We start from the raw sequence: 20735 nt of genomic DNA, 5'->3' as shown, positions 1-20735 counted from the left end.
ATATCAAATCTCCTAGATTAAATCCAAGTAAAATTTGTCAGGCCAACCAAATAGGAAATTTAGCTATTTATGACAGCTGCAAGATTAACTGATAGCAAAGGACAGAAAGAGGTTGTATAAATACCATCAGACATGTTGAAGTCTTTTTTTTTTAAAGAAAATTCTTACTTGTCTATGATATACTTGACATTGTTGTACATACTACGATCATCTCTGTCTTTGTATGGCTCAATATGGAAAGTGATCTGAAAGAAGAAAATGTTGGTCAGACAGTCAAAAACGAGAAACCAATACTGTCAACTAACTGAGGACCACAGAATCTATTTTTTTTCTTTTACTAAACAAAAGTACAGAATGCAACAGCACTAGAACAAACAACTCAGTAACTGCTTATAGTTAAGGGGGGGCTGTATCCTGTACCATAAGCACTACATAGGTATCTGTAGAAGTCTTTGCAAACTTGCGGTAGATAAGAGTAAAGAAAAAAAGACAAATAAGAAAATAAGAGGGTCCACAGATGAAGAATCACTGCTTTTTGCCTTTGTTCAGCCATTCTGTTTTCTGTCTTCCCTTTTAGTACATGTAATGAACATGTGCACCAAAGCCTCAGAATCTGGGAAGCTGTAGCACCACTGCCATGTTCATTGAGTTAATTTTTTCTCAGATAAACACAATCACTTTGTGAACTGGTGAAGTAGCTTAGACTGAGAAGTAGTGATTGGCCCAGGGCTATAAGAGAGTGGAGATTTGAACTCCAGTCCTAATTCAACATTCAAACTATTATACTGTATTGACACTAGGAATGCCAACAAGCCTGGAGAAAAATGTCCACTGCCTTTGATAGAGTGCTAGAGGCTTAATGTGATGTTATTTACCTCCATGCTATGAAAAGCTTCAGCTGCTTCTTTCCACCTGTTAAGCCTCTATTAAAGGGATGTCATTTTTCTCCAGGCCTGATGGCAACCCTAATTAATACTCTGGGGGAAAAAATCTGGTTGCTTCTGAAACTACCTTCTCGTTGCCTGGTAAGGAAGTCTCCAAATTCTAAAATGTTCCGTTTAATAAGAATGGGAAAGAGAAAAGCATTAAGGAGTGCTGAGGCCTTTACTGTTGTGCAGAGTTATGTTATACCATCCCTCAGCCCTTCTATAAACAGTAAGTAGTTGAGTGAAACAACTATGTTAGTGTCTCCTTATGCAAACTGTGATAATGCAGATCCAAAAATCTGCTCTCAACCATAAACATAATGGTAGTAATCATCCCAACAGCAAACATCTTAAGAATGGGTGGCTGGATTTTGGCAAGATGAAATCTGTGACCTAACCTTAAATGACACTTTATCTTAAAGATAAACTCTGTAACATGCAACTTTGGGGGAAAAATGTGTTTTAATTTGCACTTGACCAATGGTAGGAGACTAGCCAAAAATGGCCCTATTATATAGGACAAACGCTATATAGTAATTTAAGTTTTCCAATTTGGTTTTGATCAGAGAATCTGCTTGCCTAGAAGGAATAATATACAGTAAAACCTTTATTTGGCAAACATCAATCAAATTTGATGGATACTCACACTTACCGCTATACTCCAGTAACTTCCTACAGGGGAATCCACAACTACCAAACCCCACCCTCCTGGAAACATCATGTTGACAACATCCATACTCCCCCAGCCACGAAGCCATCCTACACAGCAGCCAAACAAACAGTCAAGAAGGAGCCCTTCAGCATGGCTGACTCCTATGGCCCTGAAGTAGACTGAAAGGGAAAGAAGTATCATGGATGATTTCCACTGGAAAAAGTGGGAAATTTGGGGGAACACTGAAAAAAAAACTTATAATACTAATAACAACAACATTAGATTATATACTGCCCTTCAGGACAACTTAATGCTCACTCAGAGTGGTTTGCAAAGTATGTTATTATTATTCCCACAACAATCACCCTGTGAGGTGGGTGGGGCTGAGAGAGCTCTGGAAGAACTGTGACTCACCCAAGGTCACCCAGTTGGCTTCAAATGTATACTGTAGATGTATACAATATTGTCATTTTTTTGGTTTAATCACAATAATTTGGGCAATAATTAATATGCTATAATATGTTTAATAACAATACATTATTAAAGCGTTAAGTGTTTTAATAAAGTTAATATCCAAACATGCTGGTAGTCTTACTTAAGTAATCACTTATTGTGATTCAGAGAGTTTCTGTACAAATAATATAATTTTTTTTGTTTACTACAGAATTTTTCTTCTACTTTCAACTTTTATTTTCCTATGCCTCATATGGCAAAAATTAAAGATACTATGCTATGGTAACAGAGTGCATCAGTTTGTAATTATTTTACAAGTACTGGGTATACTTGAAATTCCAGCAATATGAAATCCTCTACCACCTCACTCACCATCCCTCTGCCCATTGATTCAATGGCAGGAGAAAAAGATAGGAGATGGTGGTGGTGAGAGACAGCATAGCTGATGTCATTACATCATTTCTGGGAGAAAACCCAGAAGTGATATCCCAGCCTATTACAAGATGCTAGAAATTTCGCAAATCTCTGGTTTTTAACACAGACATCACTTCTGGATTTTCTCCTGGAAATGATGTATTGGTGTTGGAGATACCATTTTTCCAAAGGTTCTGCCCAGAAGAAGCTCCTGGAAGTTGGCAGCAACAACTGGGCAACCCTAGATCTTAGCAAGCAGGATAAATTTCCCATATTTTTGGTAAAACAAGAGTCAGCAGAAGCTATTTTTTTAACATTATGAAATTAAAACAGGGGTCTCCAACCTTTTTGAGCTTGTGGGCACCTCTGGAATGTGGAAAGGGGATGATGAGTGCCTGTGGTTGCCACAGGAGCTACAGTCAAACCCAAAATGGCTGTTACAGGAGGTGGAACAAAACACAATACCTCCTTTCTCACACTGCAAAAGAATTGCAGAAGGAGAATAAAAAGAAATGGATTGAAGCCCAGAGGGAAGGAAGAAAGAGATAGGGGTGGGGGAGAAGGAAAGTCTAAAAGGGAAATGGAACCACAAGCCTGGAGGCATACTAGTTTTCCTGATCATCAGTGACTGTTGCTGCTATTGCATTCATGGAAAACCCTTTCATTTGAATCATAGGGTTTCTTATGTTGGTCATATCATAAGAAGACAATACTAAGAGAAGTTGAAGGCAGTAGGAAAAGAGGAATACCTAACATGAGATGGATTGAGTCAATAAAGGAAGACACAGCCTTCTCTTTACAAGACCTGAGTAAATCTGTCAGTGATAAGACATTTTGGAGAGCATTCATTCATAGGGTACCTTAAGTCAGAAGCAATTTGATGGCACATAACACACACACACACACACACACACACTAATAACAAGCCCTGCCTCCCAAAAGCCCTATCTACTTTCTAAAAAGTTTCTCGGGCAACAGGAGAAGTGCTGGCAGGTGCCAGGATGCCCACAGGCAGCACACTGGGGAACTCTGAATTAAAAGCTAAAATATGAAGTCTGCACAAATACTTGCATGTGTACATATGTGCTGCCATTCGCAACCAACTTATGGCAACCTCAGAAAGGGGCTTTCAAGGCAAGTAAGAAGCAGAGATGTTTTCCCATTGCAGAGTCTTCCTGGGCAGTCACTCACCTAGGTACTGACTCTGCTTAGCTTCTGAAATTTTACAAGATCTGGCTATACTATGCTGTCTTCCCGCCCCCATAAATAAAGAACTGTATTTGTTTCAGTTGCTATTTCTTTTACTTAAAAAAGTAAAGTGCACAGTAAGATAAAAACCTAGTAAGTAAGTATCACAATGGGAGAATTATGCATGGCATACTAATAAGAGAAGTAGTTAATCCCTAGTAAGCAGCTACATGGTGAGAGACAAAGTAAAGTGAATACACAATAAGTATTAAAATGGTTTCATGTGAAATTTTGACAGAATACTCTATTATAATTGATTACACAACAGCAAGGAGAAAATGCAAAACCACAACAGTAACAAACTTCCATATAACAACAAAATGCAAAGACAAAAGGCTAATTAATATGATTAATACCAAATGCATATAGAAAGTACTAGAGAGACAAATTTTAATTTATACAACTGCAAATCAAGTTTATACCTCAAAGTAAAAAAGGTTAAAAGCTAAAGCTTCCTCTTTTTCCTGTGCAAGTATCAAGTCATTACTGACCCATGGGGAGAAGTTGCATCATGACGTTTTCTTGGCAGATTTTTTGTTACGGGGTGGTTTGCCAGTGCCTTCCCCAGTCATCTACACTTTACCCCCAAGAAACTGGGTATTCATTTTACCGACCTCGGAAGGATGGAAGGCTGTCAACCTTGAACCGGCTATTTGAACCCAGCTTCTGCCAGGATTGAATTCAGGTCGTGAGCAAAGCTTGGGCTGCAGTACTGCAGTTTATCACTCTGCGCCACAGGGCATATACCTCAAATTAATAATCTAATGATCCAGAGCATCCTACCACTCCACTCAGCTATGTGTAGAACAGTCTTCTGGTATAAAGAAGCTTTTCAATCAGTGAATCTTCTTTGAGTGCTGCGGTAGGATAAAGCCCATTATAATTTCTACATTTTAAAATGTAAAAGATTAATTTTAACATTAAGCAAGAAATATACATCACACAGTTGTTGCTGTTGTTGTTATTATTTATTACATTTCTAATTCACCCTTCCTGCAAGCGGGCTCAGGGCGAGGTACAGCGCCCTGAGGGCGAGGTATATTTATAAAAATATAATACAAATATTAAAACAATTCATAAAACAACAGTTCAAAAGAGAATGTAGTTTTTACTAAGCCAATTGTCTGTTTTTTTATAACAATAATGTCACCTGGAGACGATCACACAGAGAAATGATTTTTAAACCTTGAGAGGATTTTGTTTTCTATCTTTTGGCCATAGATGCACTACACATGACTAACAAACATAGGTGATCAATGATCTAGTAACAATGGCTTGGATCCAGCAACGTACAAGCAAAAACATAAACAGACTTAGCACTCTTTTGCTTGCACAAACTTTTGTGCAAAACCTAATGCTTTCTTCCCTATATATTATACTGCACATAAACTGGTTACAAAAAGTCTTGTACAAGCGTAGACACAAGCAGGAATATAATAAGTATGACTTAGTGCAAATAGCCTACCATGGTCTTTTCCTTGCATTTCTTTTAGGCAAAGAGTGACCACTTCCACACTCTCATCTCAGTCCTTAGGTCTGCAACCCAAAGCTTTCTGTTCTTTACCTACCACTGCTGCCATCATGATTATCTTCCTACTGTGCCCACTTTCCCCCCCTATTGGTAACTGGTTCTTCCTCTTGGACTACAATCTCTATAATGTCTTAAAGAAAGCCTCATGATGATGGTATCTGTGTATCAAATACAGAGTGTGATGACATGCTTTTGAGAAGACAGCTTCTGCATTTTGGAACTCCCATGCTGTAAGGTCTACTGAAGGGTCTACTATCAGAGAGTTTAAGGCTGTTTTTCCTTTAAATTCAGGAAATAGGTTGCCAAGGCTACAAGGACTAGATTATTTTTAGCTATTTATAGATATTTTAACAGGGTTCATATATTTTATTTTTCTGTAAGTGATATTTACTCACCCCTTCCCAAAGCACTGGAATAAGTCAGAGTTAACAAAACAAATGCGCACACACAGAGAATGCTGAATTAAATTGAAATTACTTCTAATCTACTTAGCTCTGTTGAATGGCAGTCTAAAAAGGAATGTTTATACCATTTCCAGGAAGTTCTAGAACTATGCATGACCAAGAATATCTCTTTATCTACCCTCACTGTTTGAACTTGGCACATGTTCAGTTAAGAAGGCACTCTCATGTTGATGATATTAAGGAGAAAGACAGTCTTTGAAATATTGAAGGCTTGAGACATTAACATCTTCTTTATTAAAAATCAGCACAAATTAAACCTGGAAGAGGATGCAGATGATAGAGCACAAGTGTACTTGGTCTCTGTAGCCAATACTGTAAATAGGAAGCAGCTATGTAATATAGTTTGTCCAATAATGGTGATGGTACATGCCTACCATGGCACAGTTCAGTCACCGTACTATTTGTCAGGTCATGGAGTACTCTTCAGACGCAGTGGTACATGCACTGTTGCTAAACAAACAACTTATATATTATGCCTTAAACATATTAAAATATGGAGAGCATTATATCAGTGATAACACATAGTTCTGGCAGCCCACAACTCCCTTCCACTATTAAAGGGGCCTTGGAAAGGTCCCCTTCATTAGACAGAGACTTTCTTCTCTAGTAGAATAGAATTGTAAGGCCCAACTCTTATGAAATAAAAGTGTATATAAAATAAAATCTGTATACCATAATTAAATCAGGAAACAAATAATGTCTATAGCTTTTTTCTAGTTGAAAATTTCAAGTTTCATACCTTTAATTTGTACTTGTGTGCGATATCCAAAATAGTAAGTACCAGGCCATCAGTAGGTTCTCCATTCTCATCATTCATACCAGGTGGATACCAAGAAAGAGCCAATACCCCTAATAAACAAAAATATATTTAACTGATAATAAACTAGCAATTAAGTACCTAACCCAGCAAAAAGGCAATTTCTGTTCCAGTGCTGCATAAATCCATTGGTTCTTATTTAACATATTGTGCTAGCTTTATTGTCCTTCTGAAACAAGTCTGTGAACTGATGCATTCTCTAAACCATTGGTTAATGTATTATTTGTTTCAGGACATGTTCATCAGTGCAAGGAGAGGCTTAGTGATTTTTATACTCACCTTCCAGAAGACCCTTCCCATGTCTTTAGCCAGCTACTTGAGTTGGGAATGAATGAATAAGGTAATTGCCCTTCTGTTTTTTGCAGCATTTTTATTCTTCCAACTTGAAGCAAGATTAATGACAGTTCTGGCAAGTAAATTCTAACATATGAAAATTCAATCTTGCACCTCCCCAGGATCCTCATAATCTCTTTAAGTATTCTGACCTCAGCATCAAAAAATTCCTTTCTGCACCCACTCTACTCCACTGACATCAATACAACAAAACTAATGTCCCCAGGCTCTATGAAATGTCTGAAATGTAATAAACTAATTTTATGCCAGTAATAAAACATAATGCTAATTTACCAATAGAAGCTGAGCTTATTTGTTTCATGTGAGATTCTATGACAGAAGGGTCTTTGGAACTATAAGGCCCAAGTTCAGGATAGAAGCTTGACCCAATATCTTCTGGAGGGTTATGTCTTCCTTTTGGATAACCACTTGCAATTTTGGGATCCCAGTGTGTCAGCAATGGATGATTCCAGTGAATATATTTTCCATCAAACTGTGGATTCCCAAACCAACTATAGTAAAACACATGGAAATCATAATTAGGAGAAGGAAGGTCCTGTTCCACTTTTCCTACTGGAACCATAGGTGTTTTCATATTCATTGTCAAACTGTGCAAATTTTTGGTGTGCGTGAAGCTATCTTCCTTGGCTCTGTTTTGCACACTGAACTTTTTTTTTAAATGTGTGGTTCGTTGTTGAAAATCTGGTAAAAGCCCAAGGCCAAATGGATCTCCAAATCCAGCTCTTTCAGGTCTCAGAGTTTTTAAAGCCATCATTATGGAGCAAATAAATAAAATAAAAAGCAGCAAAATGATGCACGTTCTCCTACGAAATCTTGCCATGATGTCATGGTAGTTCAAGGCACATGTAGGAAGCTTCTAGCTGTCAATAATCAAAACAAAAAAAGTTTGTTAGGGTTTTTTTTAAATCTTGAACAAAATAAATAAAAAGTCCATAACTTGAATAATTGAATTTATAAATATTCTTGAAATTTCTGGTATATTTATGGTAGCCTTTCAAATGCTTATTCAGGGGAAGCTGTCCACAATTTGCTCTCTTTATCTATAGTACTGGCAGTCTTGCATATTCTGCCCCAATTATGCCATCACTGCTAGCCTTTGAGGACTGAAAAGGAAGGGAAAATCTGAACCTAGAGTTCAGCTAGCCTAGCTGTATCCAACAAAGGATAGGTCTATACAGCCAAGCTTGTCCTACTTCTATCTTCAAAGAGTTGAAGAAGATTAAGAATTCCGCATATGCTCTGGGACAAGTATAATTGGTCAATTACTGTTCACAGATTAAATTTAAAAGTAATTAAATAGTTTAAGAAACAAATTTTCAGTTCTCAGAAATAAATAATGGAGATGCATAGATGCTAACATTGATGGTAGATATCAGCAGGACAGAACTGATTACAAAAGCTGTGGACCTCTATACATTTACGCGGTTAAGTACACCACAAAACTGTAGGGATTTAAATACATACAACTGTGCAAAGGATTGCAAGGAAAAAATTCTTGGGCAGGATTCTTCAAATGGTACAAAGAATTACATGCATCAATTATATACATATAAGAGCATCAGTCTAAGCACTTACTGTTAAGACTGCACAGCAGATTACATGAACCCACATTGTGCCCCAAAACAAATAGTAAATGGACTTCTAAACCCCAAATTTAAATTTTTTCGTCTTCTTTCACTCATCTAAACATAAAAGTCTCCATTCAAAATCAAACAGACCTTTGAGTTAAGACATGGTAGAGAGAAAAAAAGTTATAGTTCTTATATATATTCTGTACCTCTGCAAAAGCATAGAAAAAATATCTAACAAATATATTGGACATAAAATCCAGCACACGGACAATTTCAGAGTATCTAATCTTACCAGCTGTAAAAATAAGTTTGGAAGTAAATGTCTGCTGAAATTTCTGAAGTCAGAGCTTTACTCAATTGTATTTCCAGAACAGGGAATAAAGTTTTAGTGCCTACTATCCTCCCAATGATTACCAGAAACACAGCATTTAGAAGAATGGGATACAATTCAGAAGTATGGGATACAATTACTTTAGAAGGATGAAATTCAAAGTGGTTGATTATATAATATTGGATCTTATGTTCTGTAAGCACATCAACTTCTGTTGCTTCAGAAGTCCCATGATCCCTTCAAAGACAATGCTAATGGTTAGGGAATCGGAACAAAACTGCATGCAACACAGAAAGCCGTTGCAAGAGGGAGAACTGGGTCATGCTGTCCCTCTTCTAGCATCAGAGAGCTTGCCCAACCTACTTTGTCCTCAGGCATATAATGGAGATGCCTCATTTCATCTCCTTTCTGCAACTACCCATTTCACAGTACACCTTTCTAGGGATTTGCTGAGGGAAAAGGGATGGTAGAATAATCCACCTCCAAAGCAAAAGTTCATAGGCTCCAATTCATGCAAATCAAACAATAAGCAAATGCTCTGGATTTGCAAGATCCACACAGGTTACAGAACACAGCTTATTTCCAAATAGTGATTTCATATAAAATGCAGAGTACATTATAATAATGACATTTTGTTTTAAAGTTAAGAAAACTACACCAATGAAACTCAATACAGAGAACTTTAGAGTAAAAATGAAAGGCACCAATTTATTTCCAGTACAGAAAAAGAAACATAACATTAAACTAGCTTCTAAATAAAGTCCATTATCACTGGGGATACAAGATAGCTTGTCACAAAGAGACATAGGCAATTTATCATTGGCAAGCCTATCTATTGCCTGCTAAAAGAAAAGAGGACCAGGAAAAAAGCTGAATGTCTTATACCTCTGTGAATGCTCCAAGGAAATAAAAAAAAATGCAGGAGAGAAAGAAAAAATACCTAACTTCCCCACAAATGCTACATCATAATGGTGTACTAATACACTTCTGAATAGGGTAGCACTATAAAACATGTAATATCTATAGTTTATACTTGCAAAAATAACCTTACTTCATAACTTCAAATACATAGCATATTCAGTTGCGCCAACCATGGTCAACTGATCAGTTATATACATGAACTGCCCACAATCTAGAATATCTTTACACAAGACATCTTACACAAGGACGCTCAAGTGTAGGAAGACAATGTGAGCCAGGAAGTATAGTTTAAAAGTTGACTCAGTGCCCTTCCAACTTCTGTCCCATCCCAAGGCATGCTGGTAGTGTGGCTAGGAGGTGTAGCCTCCCTCCGGCACTTATGTTGTGCAACGCCAGGTCCATTAATAATAAGACCAAAATGTTGCAAGATTTCATTACAGCGGAAGGAGGGGATGTGGTGTGTGTGACCGAAACCTGGGTTAGGGAGGGTGAGATGGTTGCCTTGAAAGAGCTGGCTCCCCAGGGTTCTCAGTCCTTCATCATTCCCGGACGGATGGTCGGGGTTGGGTGGAGTGACAGTACTCATTCAAGAGACTTGCTCCTTCAGGACTCTCCCTGCTCCAAAGACCCCAGTATTGATTGTGTTGGCCTGGCGTGGGATGCTGAGGACAGTTTGGCTATCTACTTGGTGTACTGACTGTCTAGCACACCAGTAGCTACCCTGTCAAGCTTGTTAGAGGCGGTGTCAGGGTGGGCGTTGGAACATCCTAGACTGTTGGTCCTGGATGATTTCAACGTCCATGTTGATGACACTGCCTCTTCTTAGGCTTTGGACCTGGTATCTTCCATGGCAGCACTGGGAATCGCCCAATTTGTTTCAGCTCCTATGCATCAAGCGGGCCACACGCTGGATTTGATCTTTGGGGCAGGGATTCAGGTGGATCTGGACGCTATTAAAGCAATGCCATGGTTGGACCACCATGTCCTGAGGGCTCGTCTGGGTGTACCAGCACCCTCCTGCATGGGTGGTGAGCGGATTTATGCTCGCTTGCTGAGACTTATGGATCCAATTGGCTTCCAGAATGCCCTGCGGGATCCGATGCCCCCTGGCGATTCGTTGGATGAGCTGGGGGAGGGGGGACTGGTATGACCGGCTCTCGAAAGCCATTGATGAAATTGCTCCCCATCACCCTCTTCATCCCTGCATCAGACTGGTTCCCTGGTATACAGAGGAGCTACGTCTGATGAAGCGGAAACTGAGACACCTAGAGCGAGTGTGTCAGCGGAATCGGGGTGAAGAGGTGAGAACGTCTTATAGAGCATTTATGAAAGCCTATGAGGTGGCTGTGAAGGTAACAAAGAAGGAATACTTTGCCGCCTCCATAGCATCTGCAAGCTCACGCCTGGCAAAATTGTTCCAAGTAGTTCAGTCCTTGGTTTCCCTATCGCAGGGAGACCGTCAAATTGGAAATCTGGCTATTAGCTGTGAGGCTTTTGGGAGCTTTTTTGCAGATAATATCTCGTCCCTTCATCACAATTGATACAGTAAGGGAACTGGAGGCCCCTTGGCCATCTTCCAGCCCATTTTTGGATCACTTCAGCCTGGTCTCCCGGGAGGAGGTGGACAGGATCCTGCGGCTGGTAAGGCCCACTATGTGCTCCCTGGACCCCTGCCCGTCATGGCTGGTGAAAGCCAGTGCCGATGGGTTGGGGGCCCAATTGGAGGTCATTATTAAGACATCATTAAGCTTCGGGGTTTTCCCAGGATGCTAAAGGAAGCCATAGCGAGGCCTCTTTTGAAAAAAACATCTTTGGACCCCACTGACCCGTCCAGTTACCGCCCGGTATTGAACCTCCCATTCCTGGGAAAGGTGATTGAGTGGTCGGTGGTGGATCAGCTACAGGTGTTCCTGGAAGAGACCTCTGTCCTGGACCCATACCAGTCTGGGTTCCGTTCGGGTCATGGGACAGAGGCAGTGTTGGTAGCCCTCACGGCCGATCTCCGTAGGCACCTGGATCGGGGGGGAAGGGTAGGTGTTGCTCATCTTGTTAGACCTTTTAGCAGCGTTCGACACAGTCGATCATGAGTTGTTGGCCCACCACCTTGCCAATGTGGGGATTCTTGGGATGGCCTTGCAGTGGCTTGTCTCTTTTCTCCACGATCGGAGACAGAGGGTGGTGCTGGGGGAGAGACTGTCCGCACGCCAACCTTTGGAGTGTGGCGTCCCACAGGGGCCAATACTCTCTCCTCTGTTGTTCAATCTTTATATGCGCCCCCTCATCCAGTTGGTGCAGAGTTTCGGACTGGGTTGTCATCAATATGCAGATGAAACCCAGTTGTATCTGTTGATGGGTGGCTGACCTGACTCTGCCCGACACCCTGTTGAGAGCTCTGTAGGCCGTGTCTGGGTGGGTAGAACAGAGCAGGCTGAAGTTGAATCCCGCAAAGACAGAGGTCCTGTACTTGGGCTGTGGGAAGCAGGGATCCTTCTCCCGACCTTGGGGGGGCACTTGTGCCCGTATCATCAGTTAGGAGTTTGGGCGTGATTCTGGATTCCTCCTTGTCTATGGAGGGCCAGATCGCGGCTGTGGCTCAAGCGGCCTTTTTCCACCTTTGGCAGGCCTGGCAACTGGTGCCCTGCCTCTCGGCCCAGGACCTAACAACAGTGATCCATGCAATGGTCACCGCCAGGTTAGACTACTGTAACTCCCTCTATGCAGGGCTGCCCTTCAGCTTGATCTGGAGACTTCAACGGGTCCAGAATGCTGCTGCGCATGTCCTAAGTGGAGCTTTGTGTAGGACACACATTACTCCTATCTTGTAAGACAGATGTTCCGTCAGGCATACGGTGGAGGCTAATTTTAGCCCATCATTGCTGGGCCTTCCACTGGTCTCCCTCTACAAGGGGTATGGAGAGTCCACTCATGCTGGCTGCCCCAAAAGGGGTACAGTATTTTATCTATTGCTGTTTTTATGAGTGATTTTAAGTTGTATTTTAATCAATGTTGTACCTCGCCCTGAGACCGCTTGCGAGGAGGATGGGTTAAAAATAAAATAAATAAATAAAAGATTGCTCCTCAGAGGGTTTGTTAACTTCATCTTCGCCTTCGGGAAGGTTCTGTCAATTTCACCTCCCCTTAGGGGAAGCAAAGATGAAATTAACAAGACTTCTGAGGAGCAATCTCTGCCTGCTCTGTCTTTTTAAACTACCCTTTCCCGGTTAACATTGCATCTCTCTACACTTGAGTGACTCATGGATGCATGCAAATTCACTTAAATAGTATGCAAGTCCAAGATAATTGTTTCTATTATAGTAAGAAGCATGTTATATAATAGAAAAACAATGGATTCTTGAAAATATTCATATACACAAAGTATGGCCATCCAATTAGCTTAACAGTACCATCTTAAGCAGTTACATTCTTCTTGTTCATGGAACAACTCTTAACAGTACCATCTTAAGCAGTTACATTCTTCTAAATCCACTGAGCTCAGTGAGCTCTGAAGGATGCAGGGTGGCACTGTACATCTCACACTCAAACCCAGCTTTACTTTACTCTATACTCATTCACAAGTAGGCCAGGGAAGATGTAAAAACACAACTTCCTTGAAGATTTGGAACAAAAGATATGTACACTGAGAACAACTTTATGTGTTCAAGTTGAAAACAGTAGAAAAGAGTAAGAGTCCAGTAGCACCTATAAGACTAACAAAATTTGTGGCAGGATATGAGCTTTCGTGAGTCACAGCTCACTTCTTTATATACTAACTTTTGTTAGTCTTATAGGTGGTACTGGACTCTTTCTCTTTTCTACTGCTACAGACAGACTAACATCTTGATCTTTCACCCATCTTGATCTTTCACCAAGTTGATAACCTGCACCAGTTTTCAAAGAAGCCAGAAAAATTACATAGGATATAAGAGCTCCCTTAGAGACTGATATATCAGAATGATAGTTTGCGGCGTATGTCCAGAAAATGATTTTATATTTCATGTTGTCCAGTTCCACAACAGCCATGTTTATTACTTGCATAACAATATGCCAAGAGGTTTGGGGACACCTTAAAAGTAAACAAATTTATTGTGGCATGAACCAGATCCCATTTTGTTAAATCCAAGCTCTGTCCTCATTGCTAATTCAATAGTCAAGAATAAGCAAGGCCTTTAAAAAAATGGGGTTTTTTTTACTAATGATAACATACTTTTAAAACAAAAAGAAAGTGGAAGCTCTCTTCTCCTTAGTGTAGTTTGACATTCCTTTACATGTCAAACTGCTATCATTATCCATTTCTAATAGGAGAGGTTTGAATTAGGATTTTTGGAATCACCGATGGCATTATGAAGCTTTATCCTCAGTGTACCCGATAGAGTTAGGAAGATTTAACCTCAACACACATGAAATAAGCAGACCATCTGAGACTACTGCACACAGAAATGATGTTGCTCTAACTTGCCTATTAATGAAATGACAAAAGCAGCCATTTTAGGAATGTTAAGAAAGGCACAAGTTAAGAAACACGTAAGTGAACCAGCCAGGAGACACTGAACATATGCAATTGTATAGGAAACCAGTGAGATGAAGTTGATTGAGTGGCAAACTAAAACCTGGATAGAAGATCCAGGTTCAAACCCCCACATTCAAAAAGTAACTGCTCAATACAATTACAAAACCGAGAAAAGGGACCAAAGAAAGCTGTGCACATGTACTGAAAGTAGATTCAAAATCTGCTTGGTGAATACCTTATCAAGAAAGTCGTTAAAACTTAACACCCAGAGTCTCATGTCCTGTGAAATGGTCACTCTGCTTATAGGATGAACTTGGGCCGATTGCTCTCTCTTAGCCTAACCTACCTCACAGGATTGTTGTGGGGGTAAAATGGATGGGGAAAGCCATGTGTAGCAGTTCCAAGCTCCTTGGAGGATGAGTGGGATGAAAAGGCATCTAAAATTTAAATTCAACGTTGTACACATAACCGGGGCGTAGACTTTCCAATTTCCCGGGGGTGGGGGGTGCTGGGACTGGGCCAGAGGCACTGCTATATCTGGTCCTTAAAAGAACCGGGGTCTAGTGACATCATAGGGAGGAGCCAATGACATCACAGGGAGGGACTTCTATTGCCACCATCTATGGAGACAGGGCCATGGAGGATTTAGGGAAGGGCTCCCCACAAATTTAGGGGGACCTAGGCACCCATGAGGACCCTCCTAACAATCCCCCTGGGCTGGGCCAAACCTAGGAAAAAGGTGGGAGTTGGCCAGTGGTTATAGTGCTATCTCAGCAATCTCCCGCTGTGTCCTATTTTTGAAATTCACTTTTAGGATAGTCACTTTAAGATCTACAAATATACATGCCATGTGTATAGGAGAAACGAATGGTCACAAATTAGACACTAAGAAAGTCAACACAGAAAAGCCTGTAGGGGAAAAATTGTTAAGTTTTCCTGGACGTTAATTTACAGGAGTCTTGATTCTGCCTTATTCATAAGGGTGACTTAGTACTGAAATTTACTAAATTGTGGCATTGCAGATGCCTTCACTTGGTAAATGTAAAAAAGAGTCCAGTAGCACCTTTAAGACTAACCAATTTTATTGTAGCATAAGCTTTCGAGAATCACGTGATTCTCAAAAGTTTATGCTACAATAAAATTGGTTAGTCTTAAAGGTGCTACTGGACTCTTTTTTATTTTGCTACTACAGACTAACACGGCTAACTCCTCTGGATCTATGACCTTGGTAAATGTGTGGTTGAAGTTTGAACCATGGCAGAATACAAAACAGTTGCTGTGCACTCGATTTCTGAACAATGTACAGAGTTCAGAGTAGTAGCAATCTCCTTCTTCTCATTTCAAACTCATATCCGCTAAGAGAGTACAAGCACATTTTGAGGCAATTCAGAACAGTGCTAGTCACTACCCCAAAGAAAACTCACAGTTATACTACCTAGGATTGTATATACCTTGCTTTCTTAGCACACTGCTTAAAAACGCCACCTTAAAAACTCAAGACATTCAGAACATATTATTAACAAAATGATATAATTAAGTGCACATTCCTTGCAAATGTTCTCTCCGGGCTGCACACAGGGCAAAAGGAAATTTTTAAAAGGCCTCTGATCTGCATCCCCCCCCCCCCACCAAATCTTGTTTCATGCAGATGGGCCTTCTCATTGTTTCAGAGAGACAGCCCTCAGACTGCCATTTTAGGAATTCTCCTTTTCGGCAATAGATACCACCTCTCCATTTAAAAATGGAATGGAAATTGAAAGAGGAGCTTAGGAGTGGCTGAAGCACCCCCACACACTACCATGAAAAAACTAACTGTTCTCCCACACCCAGTGCCCCCTCCCCCCCCAAAAACAGCACGCAAGCAAACAAACAAAGCTATTTCAGCAAGGAAACAGAACGTCTACCCCTTCCCAGTGTTCCATTTCCAAAATACAGTGTAATGATAAAGTAACTGAAAAGTAAAATAGTCATTTTTCCCTATTAAAAGGAACAGAAACTGTTCCTTAACAGAGTAGCATTGATTGCAGAGAAAACGTGATGATGGGGGGTTGGAGCATCCTGGCTGGTGTCAGTGTAAAAGAGAAAGAGAAAATAACAAACTTATACTTGCCTTAGTTTTAGAAAAGAAGTAAGAGTTCTTTATCATAGGATTTCCGTACTTTAATAGGAAAGTGGAGAGAAAATTCCTATCTACTGATCTATTCCTGAGCAGGAAGTTCTGAGATTAACAATCTACACATCAAAGGATAGTTCAGGGCAGTAAAGGAGTAAACAGATGCCCTGACCTGTCTATCTTTCTAACTCTCTGGTTTCTCCACTTCTGAAACCTGAGGAAAGGGACAGCGTGAGAAGTGAAGTCCTGTTGTTGTTATGTGCCATCAAACTGCCTCCAACCTATGGCGACCCTATGAATGAAAGACCTCCAAAACATCCTATCATTAACTGACTTGCTCAGATCCTGCAAACTGGAGGATGTGACTTCTTTTATTGAGTCAAGCCATCTCATTTTGGGTCTTCCTCTTTTCCTAGCATTATTGACTTTTCCAGAGAATCTTGTCTTCTCATGATGTAACCAAAGTACAATAGCCTCAGTTTTGTCATTTTAGCTTCTAGGGAGAATTCAGTCTTGATTTGATCTAGTATCCACATTTTTGTTTTTCTGGCTGTCCATAGTATCTGCAAAACTCTCCTCCAGCACCACATTTCAAATTAATCCATTTTCTTCCTGTCAGTTTTCTTCACTCTCCAACTTTCATATCCATATGTAGTAATGGGGAATATCATAGTTTTGGATTACTTTGATGTTGGTTCCCAGAGAGACATCTTTATTTTTAGGAATCTTCTCTAGCTCTTTCACAGCTGCTCTTTCAAGTCTCAATCTTTTTCTGATTTCTTCATTGTAGTCTCCCTTTTGGTTGATGATTGAGCCAAGGACTAGAAAATCTTTGACAATTTCAATTTCCTCATTCTCAACTTTAAAATTGTGTAATTCCTCAGTAGTCATTACTTTCGTCTTCTTCATATTCAGTTGTAATCCTGCTTTAACGTTTTCTCCGTTAACCTTCATCCGTAGTTGTTTCAAGTCTTCACTATTTTCTGCCAGTAACGCGGTGTCTTCTGCATATCTCAAACTGTTAATGTTCCTTCCATGAGTTTTCACTCCACCTTCTAGATCTAATCCAGCTTTCTTTATGATATGCTCTGCACAGAGGTTGAATAGGTAGAGAGATAATATGAATCCTTGTCTGACACCTTTGCCAACTGGAAACTGTTCTGTTTCCCCATGTTCTGTCCTGCCAGCAGCCTCTCGTCCAGAGTACAAGTTGCGCATCAAAACAATCAGATGTTATGGCACCCCGATTTATCAGTCTCCATAGCTTTTCATGATCCATACAGACAAAAGCTTTGCTGTAATCTATAAAACACAAGATGATGTTCTTCTGAAATTCCCTGATATGTTCCATTAGCCATCATAAATTCGTAATATGATCTCTGGTGCCTCTTCCTTTTCTGAATCCAGCTTGAAATCTGGCATTTCTTGTTCCATATATGGTAAGAATCTTTGGTTTAGAATTTTGAGCATCACTTTGCTTGCATTGGAAATTAATACGATAGTTTGATAGTTGCTGCACTCTTTGGTGTACCCTTTTTGGGGAATTATAATGTAGACTGAGCGTTTCTGTGGGCCATTGGTTTTTTTAAAAATGTAAATTGGAGCCAAGCAATTAAGATTAAATTATGTCCAACAGAGGCCTTGCAATCTGACAGTTGCTACATTGAAAGTGGGTGGAGCCAGCCAGGGTTAAGGCCTAAGCTACTTAGTGTTGGCCATAGCTATAGGCATTTTAAGGCAGTGTATAAATTCTTTTTTATATAAACTTTATTTTTATAAATATAAGCAGAACAGAGAACATAAAAATGATAGCACAATTATAATTACAGCAAAAGAAATGAAAGAGTAAACATATAATAAACAATATAAACAACTCAGGGTTTTTTTATATCCAGTATATATCAATCCTTGAATGTGTTTGACGTCTGTCAGAAAAGAAAGTATAGTCTCCAGTATTCAGATTTTTGATCCTCCAAGTATCTTCCAATTGTAACATTTCCATATAATTAAACACATTTTTGGGAAGTTTGCCTTCTTTGGTTTTTTTCACCTATCATTTTTTTTAGATCTATTACCCCATTCATATCTCCAAAGATCACTACCTGCTTGAAAATCAAAAAAGGATTGGGAAACATTTTCATAAATTTTTTCTCTTGCAGTTTGGTGCATTTATTGTTCCTAGTGTGTGAATCTTGCTTTCCAGGAGCCTGATTTTCAAAATCATATATCTTCCGTCAGAGTCTTTTAATTCTTCTGTAGCATTTATTTGGAAATTGTAAACTGCAACTCCTTTTTAAAATGATAAATTCTTAAAAAACACAGAAATACATAAGAGCAAAAAACAGGAACAAAGTCCCAAAGAATCATGGAAATTGTAATATAAATAGGAAGGGTGGACAGTCCTGTGCTTCATCTGCCATTATAACTGAGTCCCTCATATGAGTTTATCATCGCTTGCTCCCCTGGGCAAATTCAAGGGGCTTGACCCCTCAGCCCCCATGTAGTTCACCGGTTGCCCGGGGGGGGGGGCTCAGCCCCCCCTGGCCAAATCCGGGGGGGGGCTCGAGCCCCCCACCCCCACCCCGTAGTTTACACCTATGCACATAACATTAACCCCGATATGTTTCTGACACCTGGAAGAAACCAGCACCCTCGATCTATCCAGCTCCAGAGGCCTGCGGCGGTTAGGGCAGGTTGGCAGATTTGTGAGCCAACATAACTAAGTGGATGCCGGGCACTTAGGGACGGAGACACCTGACACTCACACCCCGGCTTCAAAGATCGCCCCTCTCCCTTTTTACTGCCCGAGCTTGTGCTTGTGGACTCTGAAGGGGGTTTGTGGAAAGGGCTGGCTCCGAGCAAATATACACTCAGCCCCCCCTCCAATTTCCATAGCCCCCTCAAAGCGTCAGTTGGGGGAGAACGGCCTTAAACGCCACGCTGCAGCCGAATCTGGAGCGCGAGCGAGGGAACCCACAGCACCTCAGCCCCTTCACCTCACGGAGGAAATGTGCCCCCCCCCCTCTCCCGGCCGTGTGAGTTACCATCATTCAAGAAAGAGGGGGGAGCTCGGAAGAACGTCTCGAACCTCAGCCCCCTCCCGCACTCACCGCCAGCAGAGCAGGACGCCGTAGGGACGGGAAAATCAGAGACGGGGAGGGGGGAACCAGGGGGTAGGAACGGAGCAGCCAAGGAAAACGAGGCAGCGGTACGCCTTCATCCGCCTCTTTTCAGACTTTGCTCCCCCGTGTTGTTATTGAGCTTGCGTTTCCCGTGCTCGGTGTGCGCGTGCGCAATAGCACGCGGCGAAGTCGGGTGCCCGTAGCATGTCTTCACGCTAACCTTTCTGTGGCGCAGCCTAACTATAAGCGGCGGAAAGTCCCTTAAGTCTCTTGGGCAGAGGATGCGCGGGAAGTGCTGGAGATTGTATATTAGGAAGCTGGTTTCTTCTTTTGTCCGTAAAGTGCGTTTAAACTGACGTTCTGCCCTAATCGGTATGTGACTTGCTTTCAAGTAAGTGTGCTTTGGCTCAGCTTTAGAGCCCATCCCACTGTTTTGTGTTATTTGGGAAAAATGTAAAACACGGATCCTCGTGGATTCTATAGTTTTTAAAATAGAACATCCACCAATCCACCATCAAATCACGTATCACAGCCCGGTCCATAGACTGAAACATTAAAAAAAAAACATTAAAAAAATCTAGAAATTTATGATGACATCAAGGTCCGAGGCGTGGAGCCTCGTGAATTCATATGATTTTTACACTGAAATAAAATTTTAAAACTTGTCATATTGTAGATAGTGGCTTAGTCTAATAGGCGGCGCCAAGAAAATGACACACACCCCTCCTGCTTCATGGCATATCACAGTACAAAAATGTATTTCCAAGGTATGCAGTCTCATCTATCCTCAGGATTTTTACCCCAGAATCACCACTCAGTCACGTATCTCCATAGCCAAAGACTGAACCACAAAAAATCATGTATCCACCACTTTGTGGGACAGCCATGTTGCAAAAACATGGTTTCAAGGCACAGATCCTCAGAATTCGCAGATAGATGTTGGGCTAGGGTTGCCAGCCTCCAGGTAGTGGCTGGAGATCTCCTGGACTTACAACTGGTCTCCAGGCCACAGAGATCAGTTCACCCGGAGAAAATGGCTACTTTTGGGGGGTGGACTCAATGGAATTATGCCATGCCAAGGTCCTTTCCCTCTCCAAACCCCACTTTCTCCAGGTTTCTCCAGGTTTCACTCCCCAGATCTCCAGGAATTTCCCAACTTGGAGCTGGCAACCCTATGTTGGGTGGACACTTTAACCAAAAACATTGACTCAAATCATCATATTTTCTTTAGTTAACTACTCTCTTGTGCCACCGTGCCTGCTTCCATGCAAATGTTTGTATCCATTTTAGCTTCCAAACTGCAGTTGGGTT

At 40.9% G+C, this 20735-nt stretch overlaps 1 protein-coding gene across 5 annotated transcripts in view; it reads right to left on the bottom strand.

Annotated features, from left to right (window-relative positions):
- The window catches only part of MANEA (mannosidase endo-alpha), a 33105-nt gene extending 13570 nt beyond the window's left edge, over positions 1-19535 (bottom strand). For 3 of the 5 annotated variants that reach the window (XM_054970519.1, XM_054970481.1, XM_054970509.1), the window contains exons 1-4: positions 19413-19535; positions 7133-7719; positions 6428-6537; positions 169-245 (exon numbers count right to left, since the gene is read on the bottom strand). In XM_054970519.1, coding sequence (XP_054826494.1) covers positions 169-245; positions 6428-6537; positions 7133-7679 — 734 coding nt within the window. In that variant the 5' untranslated portion in view covers positions 7680-7719; positions 19413-19535. Of the gene's footprint in view, positions 1-168; positions 246-6427; positions 6538-7132; positions 7720-19346 lie in introns of all 5 variants that reach the window. The other 2 variants (XM_054970491.1, XM_054970499.1) reach the window with 2 other exon arrangements.
- Positions 19536-20735: the final 1200 nt, after the last annotated feature.

This window comes from Eublepharis macularius, chromosome 1 (assembly GCF_028583425.1).
Source record: "Eublepharis macularius isolate TG4126 chromosome 1, MPM_Emac_v1.0, whole genome shotgun sequence".
Classification (NCBI taxonomy): Eukaryota; Metazoa; Chordata; class Lepidosauria; order Squamata; family Eublepharidae; genus Eublepharis; species Eublepharis macularius.
Note: the sequence above shows the minus strand (reverse complement) of the source record. Positions and strands in the feature narration are given on the sequence as shown.